Genomic DNA, 17,348 nt, shown 5'->3' with positions numbered 1-17,348 from the left:
CCACGCAGCCTTCTCTTCTCCAGGCTGAACAGCCCCAACTTCCTCAGCCTGTCTTCATACAGGAGGTGCTCCTGTCCCGTGATCATCCTCGTGGCCCTCCTCTGGACTGGTTCCAACAGTTCCATGTCCTTTTTATGTTGAGGACACCAGAACTGCACGCAATACTCCAAGTGAGGTCTCACAAGAGCAGAGTAGAGGGGCAGGATCCCCTCCTTTGACCTGCTGGTCACACTCCTTTTGATGCAGCCCAGGATATGGTTGGCTTTCTGGGCTGCAAGCACACACTGCCGGCTCATGTTCATTTTCTCATCAACCAACATCCCCAAGTCCTTCTCCTCAGGGCTGCTCTGAATCTCTTCTCTGCCCAACCTGTAGCTGTGACTGGGATTGCTCCAACCCAGGCATAGGACCTTGCACTTGGCATGGTTAAACTTCATGAGGTTGGCATCAGCCCACCTCACAAGCGTGTCGAGGTCCCTCTGGATGGCATTCCTGCCCTCCAGCATATCAACCGAACCACACAGCTTGGTGTCATCGGCAAACTTGCTGAGGGCGCACTCAATCCCACTGTCCATGTCAGCGACAAAGATGTTAAACAAGACCGGTCCCAACACCGATCCCTGAGGGACACCACTCGTTACTGGTCTCCAGCTGGACACTGAGCCATTGACCACAACTCTTTGCATGTGGCCATCCAGCCAGTTCTTTATCCACCGAGTGGTCCATCCATCAAATTGATGTCTCTCCAATTTAGAGACAAGGATGTCGTGTGGGACAGTGTTGAATGCTTTGCACAAGTCCAGGTAGATGACGTCAACTGCTCTACCCCTGTCCATCAGTTCTGTAGCCCCATTATAGAAGGCCACCAAATTGGTCAGGCAGGATTTCCCCTAGTGAAGCCATGCTGGCTGTCACCAAGCACCTTGTTGATTTTCATGTGCCTTAGCATGCCTTCCAGGAGAATCTGCTCCAAGATTTTGCCAGGCACAGAGGTGAGACTGACTGGTCTGTAATTCCCTGGGTCATCCATTTTCCCCTTCTTGAAAATGGGGGTTATATTTCCCTTTTTCCAGTCATCGGGAACTTCACCTGACTGCCATGATTTCTCAAATATGATGGCCAGTGGCTTAGCAACTTCATTTGCCAGCTCCTTCAGAACCCACGGATGGATCTCATCAGGACCCATGGACTTGTGCATGTTCAGATTTTTAAGATGGTCTCGAACCAGTTCCTCTCCTACAGTGGGCCCAAGGTCTTCATTCTCACAGTGCCTGCGTCTGCCTTCCAAGACTTGGGTGGTTTGGTCAGAGCCTTTGCCAGTGAAGACCGAGGCAAAGAAGTCATTCAGAACCTCAGCCTTCTCCAAATCCAGGGTAGCCAGTTCTCCTGAGAGCTTCCTGAGGGGGCCTACATTCTCCCTAGTCTGTTTTTTATTTGCTATGTACTTGTAGAATCCCTTCTTGTTATCTTTAATACCTCTAGCTACATTTAATTCTAACTGAGCCTTAGCTTTCCTAACCTGGTCCCTAGCTTCCCAGACAACATCCCTGTACTCTTCCCATGCCACCTGTCCTTGCTTCCACTTATTATAAGCCTCTTTTTTCATTTGAATTTTCCTCAGGAGCTCCTTATCCATCCAAGGAGGTCTCCTGGCCCTCCTGCTGCACTTCCTTCTAGTTGGGATGCAACACTCCTGAGCTTGTAGCAGGTGATCCTTGAATATCAACCAAGAGTCTTGGGCCCCCCTGCCCTCTAGGGCTGTATCCCATGGAACCTTACTAAGCAGGTTCCTGAAGAGGCCAAAGTCTGCTCTTTTGAAGTCCAGGGCAGTGAGCTTGCTGCACGCTCTTCTCACTGTCCTGAGGATCTCAAATTCGAGCATCTTGTGATTGCTGCATCCAAGGCTGCCCTGGAGCACCACATTTCCAACCAGCCCTTCCCTGTTGGTGAGCACGAGGTCAAGCATGGCACCTCTCCTTGTCGGCTCCTCTATTACTTGTAGAAGGAAGCTGTCTTCCACACAATCAAGGAACCTCCTGGATTGCTTGTGCCGGGCCGTACCATCCTTCCAACAGATGTCAGGGTGGTTGAAGTCATCCATGAGAACAAGAGCCTGTGAGCATGAGGCTTTTCCTATCTGTCTATGGAGTGCTTCGTCCGCAGGTTCTCCTTGATCAGGCAGTCTGTAACAGATCCCCACAGTAATGTCTCCCATAGCTATATTCCCTTTAACCCTGACCCACAAACTCTCTGTGGACTGCTCACCTGTCCCCAGACAGAGTTCCATACTCTCCAGCCTATCCCTAACATAAAGGGCAACTCCCCCTCTTTGCCTGCCAGGCCTGTCTTTTCTAAAAAGCCTGTAACCTTCCATTCCAACACTCCAGTTATAGGAGCCACCCCACCATGTTTCTGCAATGCCTATTATATCATACCCTTGTAGATGTGCACACATCTCTAATTCCTCTTGTCTGTTCCCCATGCCACAGGTGTTTGTATAGAGGCATCTGAGCCGAGCTCCAAATGAAGCCGGCTCATTGGCTAGAGCGGCTGGGATATCTCTACATTGCTCTGAGCATTTATCATAGGTGCTGGCAACTGACTGGGTGTGTTGGGATGGAATGATGCCCCCCTCCCCCAACACATCTAGTTTAAAGCCTCCTTGACCAGTCTGGCAAGCCTCCTACCAAAACTGCTCTTTCCCTTCTTTATCAGACCAGCTCCACCAGCCCCCACTAGACCTGGCCTACAAACTTGGGTCCCGTGTTCAAGGAACCCAAACCCCTGACTATGACACCACCCTTTAACCATTGGCTAATCCTCCTAGCTTTTTTTAGGTCCTCCCCTGTATCCTGGAGAATTGACGAAAGGACTATCTGAGCTCCAGAGCCCTCATTAGCCCCCTGCCGGACAGCAAAGCAGTTCTGCGTGGGGACAGGGGATTTAAGGGGAAGCCCCTTGCTTTTGGTTGTCCTTTTCCTGTTTTTGTTTTTTTTTTTTTGTTGTTTTTTTTTTTGTCACTAATTCCCAGCTTCCCAGGTTAATGGCGTCCTTCTTTCCTTCATGAGCTAGAGGTGAAGCTCAAGGCCCCTGCACAGTTTGGACCAGGAGCAAGCATTCCTGCTTACTCTCAGCTTCCCTGACATCTCACAGCCTATTAACAGCATCCCGCAGCTCAGCCACCTGCTGCAGGAGGACCTCCACCAGGGAGCACCTAGTGCAGCCCTGCCCATTGTGCATCCTCCCCTCACCAGACCAGTGCAGGCACTCTCTACACCCCGAGCTCTGCACTGCAGCCTCCCCTCTCATCTGCTCTGTCTGGGTGCCTACACTGGCCACCGCCGGGGCAGCCAGAGCAGAGCTGCTGGACCAGGCCCTGGTCATACAGCCAGTGCTCACCATCCCGCCCGCCTGCCTGCGCGAACTGCCTCGACCCACTCCGTTTGACACGCTCCTGATCGCTTGCACTCCCTGAGGCAGGTTTTTAACCAGTCAGGGCTGGTGCCACTGCTTCAGACTCCGCCCCATGTGAGTCAGCTGCTCGCGTCAGCTGAGCTGCTGGCTCCTGGGCAGGTCCTGTGGAGGACTTGAGGCTCCCTCGGTGGCTCTTGTCACTCTGAGTTGAGGCTCTTGGATGCTGATCTCCCCCCTGCTTCGGTGTTGAAGGCGTCCTCTCTTGAGCTACTCACCTCAGCATCTGACTGTTCTTATAATGTAAATGCCAGGTTTTCATCTTGGATGCATCAAGTGCTCCTCCCTTCCATGTAGGTGGGAATACAGCACAGTATTAAGAGTGTCTCTGAAGCTTCAGGCTTAGCTAACCCAACAGTTACAAGTTAACTGACTATACAGTTAGTCATGGGTAGAATTAAAACAATTTTTGCATCACCTATCTTTTCTGTGCTGAAAAAGAAAGGGAGAAACACCCTTTAAGGGCCATGGCCTCTGAAAGGTTTAGTTTGGTTTTGCCTGATTTAGTAAGAAAAACTTCTAATGATTTTCAAATTAAACATCTTGCAGTACAAAACACAAAACCAAGACAAGAAACAATAGTTTATTTTAATGACTTGAGTTGTCAGTGCTAGCACCTGTAATTCACACAGATCCTTCTGCACACAAATAAAACCTAACTTAAAACCTAACCTGTAACCTTGAGGAAAACTCAGTGTATACCAGTGAACATCTTTCATCTGACCTAGAAAAGGATGAAAGCAAAGCTGTTTAATAAAACTTCTACAGAATGTCCATTAGTTAAACCCATTTGCTTTATCTAGGTAAGAAAAGCAGTCTCACTAAAGTGTGATGTGTCTACAAACTCACACAAACAATACAGAATCACAGAATGGTTCAGCTTGGAAAGGACCTTAAGGTCATCTAGTTCCAACCCCTGCCACGGGCACAGATGCTTCACACTACACCGTGTCGCCCAAGGCTCTGTCCAACCTGACCTAGAACACTGCCAGGGATGGAGCATTTACCACTTTTTTTGGCAACCTGTTCCAGTGCCTCACTACCCTCACAGTAAAGAACTTCTTCCTTAGATCTAACCTGAACTTCCCCTGTTTAAGCTTATGATCTTGCATCACATTTCAGATTTATTGTTGGTTTGGGTTTTTTGTTGTCTCAGATACTTCCCTAAAACTATAGTATCATTCATTGCTTAGCCAGGCCTTCCCAAAACCTTTGGAAGTAACAATGTTCCCCTCTTGCTAGAATTACTGTTTTTTTCTCTTTCATAGGAAAAGTAGGATGACCACTTTTGCAGTCTCTCCACTTCAATTTACCTCTTTTTCTTTTTTTCCTCTTCTTTCTTTCCTTTCTTTTTTTTAAAGGAAAGTTTACTTGCCACCCTCTTGTGACAAAGTAATGAGGGAACGTGAACAAGAGAGATCACCAACTGACTGAGAAGTACTTGTGTGTGCAAATACCAACCACTCAAGTTCAAAGCTGGCAAAACATTACTGGCCAAGCCAAACTTTCGGCAACTTCAGTGTCCTGGAACCTCTGATCTACTGAAGAGTTCCACGGATCCACTTAGGAAAATTAGTTGTAACAAAGACAGGCATACAGCTGTTTTCCCAGCCAGCTCAGCTCAGATTGTGTGGCAAATGCTAAAGCACAGCATCGCTGAAAGTGAACCACTTTCAAATAGATCTTGACTCTCACCAGGATAAAGAATTACTCCTTGTTTACTTGCACATACTTTGGAGGACAGAAAACTTCCAACTGGGAAGCATATCTCAATTCTCCTGTTGAAAGTGGCTCAGCTGCCCAAGAGTTTCATCTTAGTTATGAGAAATGGACACACCCAAGATTCCAGGCAGACGAAGCTGGTTTATCAGGTACATGAAAGTACGTCTGCGTACAAACCTGCACTTCTAAGGAGGCACAGCTACCTCGCTAATGAAAGCACAGTTACATCACTGAGCAGATCAATTGCATACGGTGCTCAAGAAAATTAATCCAAATCAGCTAAAGATGAACACATAAGATGATGCAAATCATATCACGCTTACATGAAGACAATTCAGAGTAAAAATGTGCCCACACAGATATGGGCTAACTATTCCACTTTAAAAGCAAATCCAAACTAGTTTTAGAGCTTGTCTACATGAAAACAAGCAGAAAATTGGATTCTACTCACAGGCCTTCTTCTTTGATTATTTCCAGTAAGACTGCTGGTGTTGTCTTAGACTTCCGCTTCTCATCAACTGGAAAACAGAAGAATTGACCTTTTAAACTATTCCAATTTTTAGCACTCATTTTCAAGTCCTTATCCTTCCTACTCTGAATATACCCCAGAAAAGCACATTTCCTCATAAAGAACAGATGTTACCTATTTCTGTAGCAAAACCAGAAAGTGTCTCCTTCATTTCATCTGCTACGTAAGGCTCCTTCCTTACTTTTTTTTCTTTTTATTCTTTGCCAGACTGGCATATTCTGTTGTGCACTGGAGTATCTGTCATTATATGTTCCTAACTGGATGGTTGCAACATGAAGGTAGGTTCCCATTAGGTAAGAGGCCAGAATTGGGCCTGCCTAACTGCTGTCAAAATGATGCCTTGGACTCCAGACTAGCACCTCCAGCAAAGCGAAGAGCTAAGCCTTAGCAAAACACTGTCTCTTCCTTCACTAAAAGCTGCTCAACAGCAACATGGTGCTCGTTTCTCAACCACAGATTTCTGATGACCTGGCTGATGATCTCCTAGTTCTTAATATCACTTTAGGCACAGCTCTAAAACACTTGGTGATTCTGTGACTTTTGATTAGTTGGTAGAGCATTAGAACAACAAATTTTATACCCAGATGCATTTGCGTAAATACTGGATGTTCCCACTCTCAGTTCTAACCCCGACTTTTCCCTTTAAACCATCCTCAGGAATAATTCTAGATTAGTTTTCCATGATACTGCCCCGTGTTTTGAAGTGTTCTCAGCAGCCAAAAGCAACAACACACAAATGTAATCCTGTGTAATCTCACATCTTTATTTTTCTTTTTTTTGCTCTTAGATAACCATTTAAAAGCCATGTCTGGCCATAGACTACACAGCTTTTCAGCTAGTGAAAAAGTTGCCCCATCTCCCAAAAGGCAGAATTACCTTCAGCTGAAAAATAGTGTTAGTGATTAAATGGTGTTAGTGTTACACAGGTCAGATTCCTGTTCATGCAAGACAGGCCCCCTACAACCATCCTCACAAGTGCCCCAGCCAAGATGAACAGAAACACCATCATTCAAAGAAACTAGAGTTTGACACTTACCCTGAAGTCTAAGCCTAGCTGTATCCAAAGGAAAAAACACAGTCATTGCAGTCATACTGCCCTGAAAAACAAAATAAACTGGCTATATAGTGTATCAGTTGAACTTTTGTGCATTAAAACCTGACAGTACATGTTTCTCAGGACTTAATCTAGCATGGTACTAAATTCTAATTTAGGCAACGAAGATCTGTCTACCAAGATGCCCCCTATGGCATGAAATACACATGATGAATTGAATCAGAAAATGGTTCAGGTTGGAAGGGACCTTAAAGCTCATCCAGTGCCAACCCCCTGCCATGGGCAGCAACACTTTCCACTAGACCAGGTTGCTCCAAGCCCCGTCCAACTTGGCCTTGAACACTGCCAGGGATGGGGAGCCACAGGTTCTCTGGGCAACCTGTGCCAGCGCCTCAACACCCTCACAGTAAATAATTCCTTCCTTATATCTAACCTAAATCTCCCTTTTGTCAGGTTAAAGCCATTCTGCCTTGTCCTGTCACTACTGGCCCCTGTAAAAAGTCCCCTCCAGATTTCTTGTAGGGGGACCCTCTAGGCACTGGAAGCTGCTCTAAGGTCTCCCTGGAGCTTTCTCTTCTCCAGGCTGAACAAGCCCAGCTCTCTCAGCCTGTTTCCATTGGAGAGGTGCTCCAGCCCTTTGAGCATCTTCATCACCCTCCTCTGGACTTGCACCAACACATCCACATCCTTCTTGTGTTGGGGGCCCTAGAACTGAATGCAATATGCCAGGTGGGGTCTCACTAGAGCCAAGCAGTGGGGGAGAATCAACTCCCACGATCTGCTGGCCACACTCTTTTTGATGCAGCCCAGGACATGGTTGGCTTTCCGGGCTGCAAACATACATTGCAAAGTCATGTTGAGCTTCTTGTCAACAAACATCCCCAGGTCTTTCTCCTCAAGGCTGCTTTCAGTCCAGTCTCTGTCCAGCCTGTTTTGTGCCTGCACCATCCCAAGAGCAGGACCTTGCACTTGGCCTGGTTGAACTTCATGAGGTTGGCACTGGCCCACTTCTCAAGTCTGTCAAGGTCCCTTCCCTCCAGCGTGTTGACTGCACCACACAGCTTGGTGTCATTGGCAAACCTGCTGAGTGCACACTCAATCTCACTGTCCACGTTACCGACAAAGATGTTGAACAGCACTGGACCCAATACCAACCTGAGGGACACCACTTGTCACTGGTCTCCACTTGGACATCAAGTGCAACCATTCAGACACTTCCTTATCCACTGAGTAAACTATCCATCCATCAAACCCATGTCTCTCCAGTTTAATGACAAGGATGTCATGCAGGACAGTGTCAAATACTCTGCACAAGTCCAGGTAGATTACTTCACTCTCTCTTCCCTTATCTGCCAATGCTGTAACCAAATTTTTCAGACACAACTGGCCTTTGGTGAAGTCATGTTGACTGTCACCAGTCACCTCATTTTCTGTGGCACAGTCTCCAAGAGGATCTGCTTCACAAACTTGCCAGGCACTAAGGTGAGACTGACCAGCCTGTAGTTCCCTGGGTCTTCCTTTTTAAAAAAAATGGGGTTATGTTTCCCCTTTTCCAGACAGTGGATCTTCACCAAACTGACACAGCTTCTCAAACATAATGGATAATGGCTTGGCGACTACAGCCACCACTTCCCTCAGGACCCATGGATGCATCTCATCGGCTTCCATGGTCTTGTGCACGTTCAGTTTCTTTAGATGCTCTCAAACCTAACCACCTCCTACAGAGGGCAGTTCTTCATCCTTCCAGTCCCTGCCTTTTCCTGCCGTGATTTGGACAGTGTGGCTGGAACATTTACTGGTGAAGACCGAGGCAAAAAAGTAATTGAATACCTCAGCCTCCTCTATGTCTTGGGTAACCAGGTCTCCCATATCCTTCCAGAGAGGGCCCACGTTTTTCCTGGTCTTCCTTTTATCACCAACATCACCTACAGAAGCTTTTTCTGTTGCCCTTGATGTCCCTGGCCGGATTTAATTCTGTCAGGGCTTTATCTTTCCTAATCTGATCCCTAGCTGCTTTAACAATTTCTCTGTATTCCTCCCAGGCTACTGGTCCCTGCTTCTACCTTCTGCAAGCTTCCTTTTTGTGTTTGGGCTCTTCCTTGTTCATCCACACCTCCTAGCATTCTTGCCTGACTTCCTCTTTGTTGGGATGCACCAGCTTGAAGGATGTGATCCTTGAATATTAACCAGCTTTCTTGGGCCACTCTTTTCCCCAGAGCTTTATCATGTCATACCCTATCAAAAAATCCCTGAAAAGTCCAAAGTATGCTCCCATGAAGACCAGGGTCGCGAGCTTGCTATGCACCCTCCTTGCAGCCCTAAGGATACTGAACTCCAGCATTTCATGATCATTACAGCCAAAGCTGCTCTTGATCTTCACATTCCCCAACAGCCCTTACTTTTCAGTGCAAACAAGGTCCAGCATAACCCCTCTCCTCATTGGCTCCTCTATCACTTGAAGAAGGAAGTTCTCATCAACACATTCTGGGAACCTCTTGGATTATTTATGTCCTGCTCTGTTGCCCCTCCAACAGATAGTGGGGTGGTTGAAATCTCCTATGAGGACCACAGCTTGTGAACATGAGGCTGTTCCTGTCTACACAGGGCCTCATCCATGCAATCTTCCTGCTAAAGGTCAGGCAGCCTGTAGCAGATCCCCAGTGTAATGTCCCCTATCTCTGCCCTCCCTTTAATCCTGACTCATAAGCTCTCAGTCAGCTCTTCATCAACCCCCAGGCAGATGTCCATGCACCTCAGCTGGCCACTGACAGAGAGGGTGACTCCTCCTCCTCATCTACCCTGGCTGTCCTTCCTGAAAAGCTTGTATCCTTCCATTCCAGCACTCCAGTCATAGGAGCCATACCACCACATCTCTGTGATGCCAATAAGATCATAGCCCTGAAGGTGTGTACACATCTCTAACTCCTCTTGTTTATTCCCCATGCTACGTATGTTTGCATAGAGGCATTTACATGGCCTAGGTGTACCAGATTCACTTCTTGTAATCCAACACCCTCTTCATTTCCTATGTGATCCAAACTTTAAAGCCTCTAAATGGAAAAGCAGGCAGTCTCTCTCCTTTACAACAGGGTTAAGTATCTGCATATGCCCTTTTCAAGGTCCCTCTGGATGCCACCCCTTCCCTCCAGCATGCCAACTGCACCACACAGCCGTGGAGCTGTTGCCCCTCTCTCCCTGCCATCAGTTAGCTTCCTTCTTCTTTAGTACTCTAGCACTAATATTATATAGCTTTTGGAAAGGATATCTAACTCAAAAAGACCCAAGCTTGGTGGAAAGCCTGTTAACTCTCTACAGTAGTGTTAAATGCATTAAGTGGCTGCTAAAGCTGTGGCACTCTTCTATTAGTAGCCATGCAAAGCATTTAAACAGTGGCAAGGTACAGGATACAGCTCGTAACAAGCTCTGTGTTTAAAGCAAACTGCACAGTGCAGACTGCACAATGTGACTTCAACTTTCCTAGAGCTAGAAATGCCATACATTTAAGTAAGTTTTGGCTCTGGAAACACTCAAGCTCCGGAGAAGGCTGCTTGGACCAATCTCTACAATCAGCAATAGAGGATTATTTTTCAGGTGGTGTTTCCTCACTAAGACAAATCTTGGCTGAAGTTTTAACAAGACTTGAGTTTTTCCAGCTTTCATAATAGCAGGTAGCAGATAGAATTATAGAATAGTTAGTGCTGGAAAGGACCTTAAGATCATCAAGCTCCAATCCCCCTCCCATGGGCAAGGACACCTTACGCTAAATCATATCACCCAAGGCCTCGTCCAACCTGGTCTTGAACACTGCCAGGGATGGAGCATTCACAACTTCCCTGGGTAACCCATTCCAGTGCCTCACCACCCTCACAGTAAAGAACTCCTTCCTTATATCCAATCTAAACTTCCCCTAAGTTTTAACCCATTACCCCTTGTCCTATCACTACAGTCTCTAATGAAGAGTCCCTCTCCAGCATCCTTGCAGGCCCCCTTCAGATACTGGAAGGCTGCTATGAGGTCTCCACACAGCCTTCTCTTCTCCAGGCTGAACAGACCCAACTTCCTCAGCTTGTCTTCATACGGGAGGTGCTCCAGTCCCCTGACCATCCTCATGGACCTCCTCTGGACTTGCTCCAACAGTTCCATGTCCTTTTTATGTTGAGGACACCAGAACTGCACACAATACTCCAGGTGAAGTCTCACAAGAGCAGAGGAGAGGGGCAGGATCACCTCCTTCAACCTGCTGGTCACACTCCTTTCGATGCAGCCCAGGCAGAAAGCCAGTTGGCTTTCTGGGCTGTGAGCACATATTGCAGCCAGCTCATGTTCATTTTCTAATCGACCAATACCCCCAAGTCCTTCTCCTCAGGGCTGCTCTGAATCTCTTCTCTGCCCAACCTGTAGCTGTGACTGGGATTGCTCCGACCCAGGCATAGGACCTTGCACTTGGCATGGTTAAACTTCATGAGGTTGGCATTAGCCCACCTCACAAGTGTGTCGAGGTCCCTCTGGATGGCATTCCTGCCCTCCAGGGTATCAACTGAACCACACAGCTTGGTGTCATCAGCAAACTTGCTGAGGGCACACTCAATCCCACTGTCCATGCCAGTGGCAAAGATGTTGAACAAGACCAGTCCCAATACAGATCCCTGAGGGATGCCATTCGTTACCGGTCTCCAGCCGGACACTGAGCCATTGACCACAACTCTTCGTGTACGGCCCTCCAGCCAGTTCTTTATCCACCGAGTGGTCCACGTATCAAATTGATGTCTCTCCAATTTAGAGGCAAGGATGTTGTGTGGGACAGTGTCGAACGCCTTACACAAGTCCAGGTAGATGACATCAACTGCTCTACCCCTGTCCATCAGTTCTGTAGCCCCATTATAGAAGGCCACCAAATCGGTCAGCCAGGATTTCCCCTTAGTGAAGCCATGCTGGCTGTCACCAAGCACCTTGTGGTTTTCCATGCCTTCCAGGAGAATCTGCCCAAGATTTTGCCAGGCACAGAGGTGAGACTGACTGGTCTGTAACTCCCTGGGTCATCCATTTTCCCCTTCTTGAAAATGGGGATTATATTTCCCTTTTTCCAATTGTCAGCAACTTCACCTGACTGCCACGATTTTTCAAATATGGTGGCCAGTGGCTTAGCAACTTCATTTGCCAGCTCCTTCAGAACCCACGGATAGATTTCATCAGGTCCCATGGACTTCTGTACATTCAGGCTCTTAAGATGGTCTCAAACCAGATCCTCTCCTACAGTGGGCTCAAGGTCTTCATTCTCACAGTCCCTGCGTCTGCCTTCCAAGAAAGACTCGGGTGGTGTGGTCAGAGCATTTGCCAGTGAAGACTGAGACAAAGAAGTCATTCAGAACCTCAGCCTTCTCCAAATCCTGTGTAGCCAGTTCTCCTGAGAGCTTCCTGAGGGGGCCTACATTCTCCCTAGTCTGTTTTTTATTTGCTATGTACTTGTAGAATCTCTTCTTGTTATCTTTAACATCCCTAGCCAAGTTAAATTCTAACTGGGCCTTAGCTCTCCTAAGCTGGTCCCTAGCTTCCCAGACAACATTGCTGTATTCTTTCCCAGGCCACGTGTCCTTGCTTTCACCTTTTATAAACCTCTTTTTGCCTTTGAAGTTTCCTTAGAAGCTCCTTATCCATCCAAGGAGGTCTCCTGGCCAAAACACTTGAAACACATGAAAGGAAACACTTGGCCATAATTACCTGGTTATTTTAACCCATTTAGTCTCGGCTCTAGTCAAAAGGGTTGGTTCTGCCCTCCCACATACTTGCTCCATGCCTGCTCATTCTCAGCACCTACAGTGTTCACAGCTGCATAGAAAGTAGGATTAATAAACCCATCTGACTAAAAACTTACAAGAAATAAATTTTGGTTAGAAGACAGCACAAAAACAAGTGCAAAAAGGAGCCAAAATATACTTCTTAATGACAGCTGCATTACAGCAGCTCTGAAACCAACCTCAAAACTCAATTGCACACACTTATGCATGGAACAGCCACAATACTACACAGTCACTGCAAGTTCCAACCTTTCCCTGTTCAATTTATCCTGCTTTCACCCTCTTGAAGTGAGATTTATCCTGAACTGTACTCTCAAGGCAATTCATCCTACAGCAACACACACACTTGCCTTCAAAATCAGAAAATGTTAATGGGGAAATAGCTGGGGTGGTAGCACACAGGACAAATAGGTGGACACAAGGTACAGAACAGAGTATTTCATTTGGATCTACAATGATGACCTAGTCCAACTGCCTGACCCCTTCAGGGCTTACCAAAAGTTAAAGCATGTTATTAAAGGCATTTTTCAAATGGCTCTTGAACACCAACAGGGATGGGGCATCAACCACCTCTCTAAGAAGCTTGTTCCAGTGTTTGACCACCCTCTCAGCAAAGAAATGCTTCCTAATATGAAGTCTGAGCCACCCCTGATGAAGCTTTGAATCATTCCCATGCAATAAGCCTTACAGGCTCAAACTGGTTTAAAACATATATAAAGCTACAGCCCAACAGAATGTCAAGAGATAAGTCAGCTGATCTAACAGATTACTGCCAATAAAAGGTAATTTGTATCCTCTCCCCTCCTTTTGCTAAATTGAGGAAAAGAAACTCAGAAAAGCAGTTACTTTTCTCCTAGTTTTATAAATGGAACAGCTGAACTATAAGGCAAGGAGACTGCCAGAAACATCATGTGGAGGAGACATGATTTCATGGCTGAAAGTAAGGGAAAAGAAAGGGATGAGCAAGACCAGCCCTTTCCCCAGCAACAAAACACCTTGAGATGAGCTGAGATTCCTTACTGATCACACTCGAGGCGAGCAAGAAAAGTAAGTAACTCCTATTACTGACTTCATGAATGTATACTGAAATGCATGACCCTGTACTGTTGAAAGGGTGAGGCCTCACTGTCTGCCTTCCCACCACCTCCCTGTTGGCACTGAATCTTGGTGCCTTGCCACGTCAAGTCATGCTATTGCTGGATAATCACTAGGACAGGTACAAACTGGTTTAAGCAATCCCAGCTCTTGGTCAACTGTGTTTGCGTCTCTGCCTCCTCTGTTCTGGTGGCATAACTTTTTGGGCACCTACACAATGATGCAAGAAGGAAACTAATGTAACTGAATGAACAACTTTTTTTCCACTGGGCTACTTCTTTAGCCTGATCAGTTCCCTCCCTGATGAGCCACAGCACCATATAGAACAGTGCAGTAGCCAAGAGGTGGCAGTAAGCAGCCAGAACCAATGGACTGAGGCGACTGCTGCCAAGAAGAGGTATGCAGCCTAAAGTTTGGTTTCCTAAAAAATAACAATAATTAAAATATATATATAAAAGCAGCTTGACTACTCTCATAATACGCCTATAAAATTCTCATTCCTACAGCTTTTGTAACAGGAAGGTTTACTTTATAGCTATATGCAGAGCTAAGGAATACTTCTGTAATTCAATTAAAGCTCACAGGAAATCAAGCCCTGAGTTTTCTGCTGCTCAGAATTATTCAGTTGTCTCAGGTTTGACCAGGCAGCCTACAAGATATATGAACTTTGACCATAGCTGAACAGAAACAGAAACTATCATGTTGTGATCTGGCACGTTCTTCTGACTCATTACCTCAGGACAGTTCTGTGGGGTGCTTTTTCTCTTTTTTTCTTTAAAGTCTTGCACCACATCTGCACATCAATGTGCTTTATAATAATTTAAGCAAATGGTGAGACAATATCAGAACAGTTAGTACCCAAGTCAAAGATCTTTCCAAATTTATATATTACAGCAGTAAACAAATCTCTAAATTGATAAGTACACCTTTATTATGAGAAAAAAATATCAAGGTATCCAGCATAAGGTAGTTAAGAAAGGACTTCTGTACAAGGGTACTGAAGTCCAAGAGCTTCAAAAAGCTGTCTTCCTTCATAGCAACATCACTGCTGACATATAAGCATCTTCAAGTACAATTGTGAATTTCTATTAACCTTATTAACACCACCAAGGGACTCGAGATACCATTTCATTACATGTTTTAAATTTATGGCTGGATTTATAGGTTTGGTTTATAACACAAAATTTCTTCAGAAGTACAGCCTGGTTATAATGATCGGGAGACGAGAGTGAAAACCTAACAGTGAAGGCTAGAAGTTGTTATCAGCTTCTGTACAGACTAGCAAAAAGAAAGCAAGCACTACTTCAATAACAAGATCACTCAAGAGTTCTATTTCATGAAAGTGGAAACAAAATCCCCGCTGCCTTTGATACTTAAATAAGCAGACATAAAACACTTTGAAGAGCAGACAATAGCTCCATGTTTATTTATTATAAAGGCAAAAAAACCCTTTAAAGTATTTTTTCCCTTTAGAATCAGCCCTTATCATTCAATAACATTTAGTAACTTTCATCCTACAGAAGACATTGAGAGTTCTTCTAAAGACTCAAATTAGAACAGGAAGCTTGGCCAGAACAGTACATTGGCAACTGCCAAAACACAAGTTTAGGTGTTCTTGCCAGTATGGAATAACCCAAGAGTACAGCTACATCAGCTCGCTTGAAACCCATCAGAATGTCCAGTCCAAAATGCTACATTGAGCTAAAATTCTCAATCTATTGGAAGTACAAGGCTGATTTGCTATTTACAGAGCTAGCAGTCATTTGAGCATAGAAGAAAATCTACATAAATTAAACACTACTTTTTAATTTACAAGTGTCATATGAAAAATTGAATTCAATTATCCATACAATCCTCCTCTAGCTGCACTGTGCTTGCTTTATGCTTTGGTTAACACCTATGTATTACTTCCTCCTTCACAACTTCTAAGTATTAGAGGGCCATGAAGATGCTCAGAGGGCTGAAGCACCTCTCCAATGGAGATAGGCTAAAAGAGTTGGGCTTGTTCAGCCTGGAGAAGAGAAAGCTCCAGGGAGACCTTAGAGCAGCTTCCAGTGCCTAAAGGCGGCCTACAAGAAATCTGGAGAGGGACATTTTACAGGGGCCAGTAGTGACAGGACAAGGCAGAATGGCTTTAACCTGACAGAGGGGAGATTTAGATTAGACATTAGGAAAACAGTCTTCCCTGTGATGGTGGTGAAGCCCTGGCACAGGTTGCCCAGAGAAGCTGTGGCTGCCCCATTCCTGGCAGTGTTCAAGGCCAGGCTGGACAGGGCTTGGAGCCTCCTGGTCTAGTGGAAGGTGTCCCTGCCCGTGGCAGGGGGCTGGAACTGTGTGAGCTTTAAGGTCTCTTCCAACACAAACCAGTCTGATTCTGATTTATGAGACAATTGCAGAAGGCAGATGTTTAGTACAACTCTTACACTGCACAGCTGAAGATGTCCCTCTACCCGAACTTCTGAAAGGCTTAAATTTTCATTGCTAATTAGATGCCCAACTTCAGACGCTTGGAGGCTCACTGTCTACGGGAGCACACCTACAGCTCCTGTGGTGCTCATTAAACCCCACATCCAAAACTACAGACAAACACACCGAGGGGGCTTGCAAGCGTGCTCTCACGGGATGGGTGGCAGAGCTGGGTCTCGGTGTCAAGGCGACCTCACGCAAACCCCTCTCCTTGTGACCATGCAGGGCCTGGTCCCACCTCAGCCCCTCAGCCGGGCTACCCTCCTCCACACCCCCGAAGCCGCCCCTCAAGCGCGGGGTTCCCCTCCCGCGGCCCCTCAGTCAAAGGCTTAAGGCTGCCGGTTATCCCGCATGGCCCCCACCCTGCCGTCCGGCTGCTCCGCCCGCCCGCCCGTCCTCACCGCGGCCCGGGGCACACCCCACCGACCAGACCCCTCGGCCTCGGCCGCGTCACCACGAACGGGAGTGGAGACGCCCCCTTCCCCGACCCGGCGCCGCCAGCAGCGGCCCCGCAAGCCCCGACCCGCTCGCTCACCACGGCCCCGGACACGGCATGCACCAGGCTCTCGTAAGAGGCGATAGAAGACATGGCCACGGCTCTCGCGGGCTCGGCCGCTGCCCGCCCCGATGCAACCCCAGCACCACCGACACCCTCCCGCTCCATGATCCCGCCCGCGCGGCGCGTCACGCCTGGCCCCGCCCTCCGGCTGGGCCCGCGCATGCGCATCACCCGCTGAGTGGGAGCGGTGGAGGAGCCGGCCTTTCCGAGCGGGAAACAGCGGTGGTCCCGCAGGGAGGCTGCCAACACCCGCGGAAGGGGTGCGGGAACAGCTCGGGAAGGCTCTAGGCAGGGAACTTGAGCACCTAGCTGTGTCACTGGAAACCCTGGGCGCTAAAAAGCAGTTGGATTGGAAGAACGGATACCTTCATGCGTTGCCTGTGTTAACAATCCTTCCCCTCTTCTTACCGTAGTCACCTATACCTAAGGAAAAATGGTAATTGAAGATAAAAATGAACATTCTCCTTAGCTTTGTATCGTGTTACTCCGTCATCTTTCATTCTCTTTCTGAACAGAAAAAATAACTTCATAACTTCTTGTTCATATTTGCAGTTCTTTGACCATAGCTCTCCTGCTGCCTCCTGGTTGAGTTGCAAGAGCTCCTACCACTTACACCCATGGTAGGAATCACCATACCGTGCATTATCTGAACAGGGC

The 17,348-nt window shown here is 46.9% G+C and overlaps 1 protein-coding gene across 1 annotated transcript in view; it reads right to left on the bottom strand.

Annotated features, from left to right (window-relative positions):
* Positions 1-16,825, bottom strand: part of SLC25A17 (solute carrier family 25 member 17) — a 28,438-nt gene extending 11,613 nt beyond the window's left edge. Inside the window, exons 1-3 of the mRNA XM_061450745.1 lie at positions 16,668-16,825; positions 6,759-6,819; positions 5,645-5,711 (exon numbers count right to left, since the gene is read on the bottom strand). Coding sequence (XP_061306729.1) covers positions 5,645-5,711; positions 6,759-6,819; positions 16,668-16,796 — 257 coding nt within the window. The 5' untranslated portion in view covers positions 16,797-16,825. The remainder of the gene's footprint in view (positions 1-5,644; positions 5,712-6,758; positions 6,820-16,667) is intronic.
* Between the last annotated feature and the right edge of the window lie 523 nt (positions 16,826-17,348).

The sequence above is a fragment of the Pezoporus flaviventris genome, unplaced genomic scaffold, assembly GCF_033815535.1.
Source record: "Pezoporus flaviventris isolate CSIRO_AGI_PZ_B2104156 unplaced genomic scaffold, CSIRO_AGI_Pfla_v1 ptg000011l, whole genome shotgun sequence".
NCBI classification, from domain to species: domain Eukaryota; kingdom Metazoa; phylum Chordata; class Aves; order Psittaciformes; family Psittacidae; genus Pezoporus; species Pezoporus flaviventris.
Note: the sequence above shows the minus strand (reverse complement) of the source record. Positions and strands in the feature narration are given on the sequence as shown.